Source organism: Coenobita brevimanus, chromosome 61, assembly GCF_032717465.1.
Source record: "Coenobita brevimanus isolate Jiangsu-jjx chromosome 61, ASM3271746v2, whole genome shotgun sequence".
Classification (NCBI taxonomy): Eukaryota; Metazoa; Arthropoda; class Malacostraca; order Decapoda; family Coenobitidae; genus Coenobita; species Coenobita brevimanus.
Window position 1 is genome coordinate 23,816,087 of NC_137014.1, and position 8,887 is coordinate 23,824,973.

General features: G+C 41.4%; 1 protein-coding gene across 1 annotated transcript; it reads left to right on the forward strand.

Moving 5' to 3' along the window:
* Window positions 1–6,341: 6,341 nt before the first annotated feature.
* Window positions 6,342–7,007, forward strand: LOC145403708 (uncharacterized). Its single transcript, XM_080275392.1, has one exon. It carries the CDS (start codon window positions 6,342–6,344, stop codon window positions 7,005–7,007), a length of 666 nt encoding a protein of 221 aa, XP_080131518.1.
* Window positions 7,008–8,887: the final 1,880 nt, after the last annotated feature.

The window sequence follows — 8,887 nt, forward strand, 5'->3', positions numbered from 1 at the left end:
AAGGCACCTGATAATAATAATAATAATAATAATAATAATTACTACTATTATTATTATTATTATTACACCAATTATAACTGAGTATGAAATGTCAAAATAAGAGGAATAACCATTATGATTTTAAATGAACAGCCAAAGCATTTGCCCCTGAATGCATATCGGCCACCCTAACTAAAAAATCAGATCTGTAATCCTCGCTAAAATGAAGTGGTTGTATTTTACTTCGCGAAAATCTAATCAGTTCGAGCCACATATCCCAGGACACTGCCCACAATATTTGGATACAATTTGCCCACTTGATTTTGAGATAGTTTGGTAACACACACACACACACACACACACACACACACACACACACACACACACACACACACACACACACTTCAGGATTGCATATGACATAGTTACCAGTAATGAGAGTTACAGAAAAAAGTCTAAACTACAAAAAGGGAAACTACCATGAGCTGAAGAATTACTTCTTAGAAATAGACTGGAGAAAGGAGCATAGAGAACAAGATTTAAATGTTATATATAGAAAATTCTTTGGTTTCTATGAAATAGGAGTCCAAAATTACATCCCTCAGCACAAAGAAACATAAATTAAAAAAAAAATAAATTGTTTAATACTGAATGTTCAAAATCAAAAGAAAAAAGAGACTTGCTGTGAAATAGATACAAAGGACACAATAGTGAGTGGGCATATAACAACTATAAACAGGCAAGAAATGATTATACAAGGATAAGGAGAGAAACCCAAAGAAGACGTATAAATAAAAGTAGCGATCAACCTAAGCTATTTTACAGCTACATCCGAAGCAAACCCAAAGTTAAAGTACAGTCCATTACGGACGAGGGGATCATCTATACACAAGAGAAAGATATTTGTGTAGCACTAAATAAAAATTTCCAATCACTTTTCACAGAAGAAAATAATTTTGAAAAAGATGATATGGAACATGCATGCCCACACATATTACCAGATATAAAAATATCAGAAAAAAGAAGTACAGGAAGAGTTAAGTAAATTAGACAAAGGAAAAGCATATGGTCCTGACAAAGTTTCACGTTGGATGTTACATGAATGTGCAGAAGGGTTAAGTAGACCAAAATAATTAGTATTCAAGGAATCCTTAAGTCAAGGTAAATTATCTTATATTTGGAAGAAAGCAACCATTGTTTCCCTACTCAAGAAAGAGAATAGACAAAATCCACTCAACTACCGACCAGTATCAGTGACCAGTGTTGTAAGATACTAGAAAAGCTGATAAGAAAAGTTTGGGTAAACCATCTAGAAGAACAAAGTATGATAACAGAAAGGCAGTTCGGTTTAGAAAAGAAAAATCATGTGTCACTAATCTATTAAGCTATTATGACAGAGTTACAGAAACATTACAGAAAAGAGAAGGATGAGTGGACACACTGGACATTATTTAGATTTCAAAAAGGCATTTGACAGAATACCGCACAAAAGACTTTTATGGAAACTGTACCATCAAGGAGGAATCCAAGGCAACCTGTACTGTTGCATGCAGGATTGTCTCAGAAAAAGAGAAATGAGAACAGTGCAAAAGGGAAATTATTCATCATGGAGGGAAGTGACTTGCAGAGTTCCAAAGGACTCAGTGCTGGCACCAATTATGTTTTTAGTATATATAAATGACATAGACTTTAACATTGTAAAGGGAAGCTATCTAAATATGTTTGCTGATGATGCAAAAATACAAAGGAAAATTACTAGCACAGGTTCATGCAGAGTGCTACAAGAAGAATTAAATATGCTTCATGAATGGAGCAATAAATGGCAAACGGAATTTAATGTGGATAAATGTCATGTAATTAAGTTTGGTAAAAGTTAAAAAAGGCCAGAGTGGGATTATAAGTTAGGAAGTTCAACCCTACACACATTAGAAAGAGAGAAGGACCTAGGAATGATTATTAATAACAGACTATCTCCAGCTGACCACATCACGTAACATGTACAGTATACACTGCTTGCAGATACGAGAATAGCATTCAGACATGCTGAGAAAGATAATGACATCATTCATCTGACCAACCCTGGAATACGCATGAGTGGTCTGGAATCCTCATCTCAAAAAACTTATAGATAAGATTGAAAAAGTACAAAGGGCAGCTACAAAATGGGTACCAAACTCAAGGGATCTAAGCTACGAAGAAAGACTAGAAAAACTGAATCTACCAACACTACAGGAGAGAAGGAAAAGAGGAGACATGATTATGTTATATAAATACATCTGAGGGAAAGAGAAAATAAACATAAATATTATAATGTGCGAGGAAGCATCGGCAAAAGGACACTGCAAAAAGCTACATAAAAAGAGAGGTTATAAGGACGTCAGGATATTCAGTTTCCGAAATAGAGCAATTAAAAAGTAGAATGCACTACCGCATGAAATAGCGTGTGCCAAAACTATTAATATTTTTAAAGATATGTATGATAAAACTGGATTAATACACGGGACAGTACAACCTTGACTCATTTCTGTAAAGATACAATTATGTAAGAAAAATTAGGTAAGAACACACACACACACACACACACACACACACACACACACACACACACACACACACACACACACACACACACACACACACGTACGCACACACACACACACACACACACACACACACACACACACACACACACACACGAACTCACACACACACACACACACACACACACACACACACACACACACACACACACACACACACACACACACACACACACACACACACACACACACACACACACACACACACACACACACACACAAATGCAGGCAAGTGCATTACCTCCAGCTAAGAAGGCGACAATAACGATACCAGTACTGTTATGGGTATGTAGTTAAATTCTGCAGGGTTACATCTCTACGATTTGCCTGTATTGCCTCCCAGTACAAAAAAAAAAAATCCGGAATTTTTGCTAAAATAAAATGGTTGCAATTCACTTCTCCACATAATCCTGGGGTAATGCCCACAAGTTTCAATACAATTTGTCCACTTGATTTTTAGGTATTTTGGTAACTGATACTCGCTCACACAGACGTAGCCAATTACATTATCGGCTCACTCGAGAGCGATAACCAAGACAACTCTCACTCTCTCTCTCTCTCTCTCTCTCTCTCTCTCTCTCTCTCTCTGGGAGGGAAGAGAATACGGTCGCGGAATTTATAGGAAGAGGCTTTGAAACAGTTGCAGAGAAAAGGTAGTCAGTAACATGACAAACAAGGTTAGGTTATCAAAGTCATTCTCTAGCAGGCTATAAGTGGATCCTTCTCATATCATCGTATTAACTGAATGTCATCTTGGGCACTGATCTTCGTTAGAATGGCCTCTTTTGTGTGTGTGTGTGTGTGTGTGTGTGTGTGTGTGTGTGTGTGTGTTTACTGCCAGACGATTTTATTTAGCTTAAGGGAGCTTTCAGTACTATGCATTTTGTATTCATGCAACCTATGGACACTGAAATGAAAGATTTAGGTACAACTAACCAAATCCATATTTCAAGCGATCTTTGTTCCATTTTTGTCACATCATGGTTCAGTTTATCCCCCCACCCCCGTGTTGCACTTCACAAGCGTCGTTTAATGAGAATCTTTTTCCAGTACCGGGTGTATAATCCCTGGAATCCGACTATGTATTATCTACTTTGTTCTTGCTATTTCCAGACGATTTTATTCACCTTGATAAAGTTTTTGTTGTTGTTGTTGAAAGGGTTAATGAAAGCGATAAGTAACCTCTACACCTCAAAACATCTCCCCGAGGCAGAGTAAAGTAGCTTCGTCGTTGTAAACCAAAAATTTCCATCACCGAGCTGAAGGGGATATACTGTAGACCGTGTTCAAGGTCACTCAGAAGGCTTCGTAATAGCCCTTCTTCAGCGATGTATTTACATATTCCACCCTAATATTCTCTCATATCCTATTTGTATTGGTTTAATATGGAATTGGTGTGCATCAGCATACATGAGGATACTGAGGTGTAATGTGCAGGGTAAGTCACTAGAGGAAGAGGTGCCACAAAATCTACGAAGCCAATTAGAAAATTACCCTGAGCTGTATAAAAGGCTGCTTGTTTATACTTTTTTTGTTTATCGGTCCTGTAGCTAGTAGACTGTGGACACTTCACAGCACAAAGAACATATTTAACCTTCAAATGGTCTGAACATCACTTGTATTTCCGCTAACGCTACACGTTTTTACCAGCTAAAAGTGAACCATAGGAACACAAGCGTGCTAATAGAAGGTTTTTTCTGCTTAGGAGAGACTTTTCTAATGGCATAGTTTCACCTAATGTTATTTACCACGACACTGTTGTATATCTTTCCTTCGCCGAAGACAATTGACTGGAAGCAGAAAGAATAGAATACAAGATACGTCACTGTATTCAAGGGATTAAGAGGGCAAGAGAGGTGAGGAAAGATCAGGGTAACTCTATGGCTCCTATGCCTCGCGGTTAAAGATATCATTATTATCCTTCCCCGGATCCTAGGACTTCCTCCCAGGTGAGTGAAAATGTCTGGCATTAGCTGGAATAGAAAACTAGTATCTTCCCGACCATGAGAATGTTAATATGACGATCGATGCCTGCTGGCAGGTCAGACTGGTAGACTCAGTCTGTTTCCCCCTTGTCCCTCTTCACACGGCAATACAAATGAAGACCTGTATATTACATCAACTGATACGAGTCGTTGTCTACGGGAAGACTGGGGCATGGCCAAAAATGTTTGCATTTACCCCTGCAATCTGATGACGCCTCTTGACCGTGACGGATATACGCATAACATAAACCGTGTCCAAAATAGGGGACGAGAGAGAAAAGAAGTCGTTACATTGGGTGGGAGGTCACGTGTAAAGGACTGCGGAATTGTACATACCACAGGAGGCTTCCCAGGATATTTTTCTACTATGGGTTTCAGAGGCAGTGGAACACTGGTTTTCGGCAATAACTTGTTATCAAAGTGTTGGATTACGAGATATTTTCCTATGGTATGTATCAGTCCCCGACCTAACTGGCGCCAGTATGGATTATTACCAACTGGGGAGACTTAAGGCACTTATAAGAGTAAAATAAGCATGCGAGGGGACAGAATGAGCCATCGCTCGTGCGAGGCTAGCGTGACGTATAGTTATGACGTTATGTAGGCACCGGCCACCCGGATACTCCAAATATTACGATACTAGCAAGGCAGGACTCTGTCCGAAAACGTCAATTCATGGCCTTGGTTATAAGTTACACTAACTCGAACAGAAAATGAATCAAGGTATGGAAATAATGCATTGCTTCGTAATGAGAATGAAAAGCCATAGCAACACCAAAAATACAAGGATATGAACACACATTCGCAAAATACAACCATTGTGAATTTTTGAGTATCCAGCCCCTGGGCGAGGTAACCAAGTTAACACTGACGGGGGTAACGTTATTCGTGGCCGAGGCTCGAGAGGTGAGAGGAATGGCGAGCATATGTCATTGTCCATGTGGCTGCAGGACTGCTTTTGTACTGCGGCTTGCCACACTGTATACGAGAGAGAACACCCGCGGTCGGACGTTTATAAGTTTGAATAGGTAAGTAGATAGTAAAGGCTACTCTTTATATTAAAAAACAATAATGATCATGAATCACAACCCATAACCTGCCATCCATGGTGTGTTTACCCCTGCTCCCACAAATGATATGTATGTACCATCCAGAGATCAAGGAATGTGTTTCATGCATGATCCCATGTTTTGTAAGCTTTAAGAAATCATTAGCGCCCTGTAGTACACTTCAGGACAGGCTTTCCCTCACGGTGATGTTGATAGCCTCAGTACCTCACCACGGCAGCTCAGGGCGCGGCCACACTGGCCAACATTGTGCTGCAAACATGTGATCGACGGGTAGAGATGAGGTACCCGGTTCATAATTTGTAAAGTGTCGGTCTGAACCCGGTGCCTCATGTTTACCCATCGCGATATATTTTGGCCAAAATGTTCCCTCGTGTGGCCGCGCCCTTAGTCCACCTCGGCAAGGTCGGAGGTATAAAGTGAAATGGATATGTTTGTAAAATATAAATGCATGCAGCAAATCCGACATAAATATTGGGCATTCTCCACACAGGCCATATGACCGTGTTGCACACGTCATGGGCATGACGGCAGCGGCAGTAAGGAACACGGTGCACCGCTCCACCATGTGACGCACTGCGACACCTGCAACATCACAAGCACCGGCCGTCTTTGACAACATCACCATCGGCGCCAATCGGCGCCTTGTTCATGCCAGGTTTGCTGCCAAACAAAATGTCACAGTTGGTGGCCTGACGAAGGACCTCAAAATGGCCGGCATAATCCCGGAGGTAACATCAGAGACGTACGTTTGGCAGCTCATGCACGCCATGGGATTCCACTACAAGACATCACAGTGGAAAACGTATGTAAGAAGGGAATCCCTGGACGTCGTGTGTCGCCGGATTGGTGCTCTCAGGGCTCTGTGGCGCCACCGGGAGGAGGGGAGGCAGGTTGTGTACATGGATGAAACGTGGTTCACCACCAGAATGAACCACAGCAGGCAGTGGATGAACACCACGCAGGCTGCCACCAGTGTTACTTACAGTCATCAGGTGCCATCCGGAGAAGGAGAGTGCTTCATGGTGACTGCAGCTGGCACGACCAGTGGCTTCATCGAGGGCTCATTCCTTTACCATCCAGCCAAAACCACCAGTGGCAACTACCATGGCAAGATGAACAGCGAGCTGTTCCTCCATTGGCTAACAACACAGCTCCTGTCATCACTGGCCGAGCCATCAGTACTGGTGCTGGATAATACACTGGAGGAGAGTCGGTGCCCTTCCACGGCGACTAGAAAAGTGGACCTCATCAGCTGGCTGGAGCACCGCAGGCTACCCATCCCACCTGGTGCCACACGGCTTGAGCTGCTGTTCATCTGCCAGCAGAATCGGCCACAGCTCCAATACAAGGTGGACAATATCATCCGAGAGTAGGGCCATGAGGTCGTACACCTGCCACCCGCCCACCCCGATCTCAACGCCATTGAGAAGGTGTGGGGATGCATGAAGCACCACATGCGCTCCTCCCTACAGTGGTTCACCAGGGTGGACCTGCAGGCCAGGTTGGAGGAAGCCAGGCTTTGCGCCACCCATGAGGTGTGGGTGGGAGCTGTTCACCGATCCCAGGAGTTCGAGGATGGGTACTGGACGTCAGAAAATATCCATCAGCCCGTGGACCCCGTCATCATCGACGATGATGATGACGGGGATGACGACCTATTCCTGGAGAGTGACACTGAATAAAAGTTACCGTGTGCTATGTTGTTTAGTTCATTTGTACACCTATCATAACATATCCACATTCTGTCTCCAGCTACTGCAATGCATCCCTCTACATTACATGCATATACCAAGTATCATTGCATCAATGGCCGTAGGTTTCATGTAAATGCTTTGTAGTTATATTATTAATGACTTTTCTTGACAAATCATATTCAGGTAACCTTATTAAACAGGTGTCTCCTTACTCTCCCCTGAACTATATATTCCACTGTGACGATAACAGGCAACATGTCATGTGTGCAATGTAAGGCCATCATGTTACTTATATATGACACGTTTCGTCACTTACACATTTGTAATGTTGGAAGTGTACTTCAGTCAGGGGATATAGGGAGCTGTACACCTCAAGTGGATGGTATTTCCATATATGATGATAACATTACAATAATTCACATCCCTATGTTTAAAATGGATATCTTACTTATAGACCTATAGGAAAATACCAGGCTTATTTCTCAAATATAGGCAACATTTTCCGTCTACCAAAGCAGACACCCACCCATTCCAATATTTCACCCATACAATGATTAGGGGGCGGTGTTTATATGGACAACGTCAAAGTGACGTCACGATATGTGAGGAGGCGGGGCATTTCCATGCTAGCCTCGTTCCAGCAATGGGCAAAACAGTCGCCTCACATGCTTATTGTCCTCATATACGTGCCTTAGGTCTCCACATTCGGTAATAAACCATACTGACGACGCCAGTTAGGTCGGGGTCTGAAACATACCCTGGTAAAATATCATCGTAATCCAACGCTTTGATAAAAAGTTATTGCCGAAAAAACACTGTTCCACTGCCTCTGGAATCCATATTAAGTGACTTGTTTTTTACTTTTGCTCTTTGCCATTCTATTGTTACGTTGTTTATTTCGTGTTAGCATCGATATAGTTAGCATCAACAACATACAAGAGAACTGTAATACTGAAAGGTTATGTGCAGAAGAAATCGCTAAGGATGAGATATTACGAACCTCCAAAGCCACTTAGAATAATGTCGTAAATAAAAACTAAAGAAAGGCAATTAATTTCAGGACAACATGCAATTATCACCCATAACCATAACCTAAATAAGAAAAACATAACATCCCCAAAAGAGGGTATACTGAAGAAAACGATGAAGAAAAGTGCAGACTTACGAAATACTAGAAAAAATAAAGCTTTTAAAATGATAAATTAAGGGATATACATAGAAAAATTCAAAGATAAGAGATAAGAAAACGCAGAAATAGGGTGGCACCTGGGAGGAGAGGCAGTTCAGATTTCTGTACCTATTACGGTGCCACATTCCACCAGCTACAATCGTTTAGTGAGTAAAGTGTGGAATGATCTAATAGGTAAAGAGCTCTGAGTCTCGTTCCGTCACAAAAGCCCTCTTCTTTCTTTGTTTTTTTTCTTCTTTATCTCGCTTCTACAGTTATTCCATCCCTCCATCTTAATATTTTTAAATATTTTTTTTTAATTTATGATCTTTTTACGGAAGCTAGCTACCAAATACACATTAGGTATGCTATAAAACGACTTTCAACTATA

Coding starts and splice junctions, on each gene's coding strand:
- LOC145403708 (XM_080275392.1), top strand. CDS start 6,342: ATGGCCGGCATAATCCCGGAGGTAACATCAGAGACGTACGTTTGGCAG.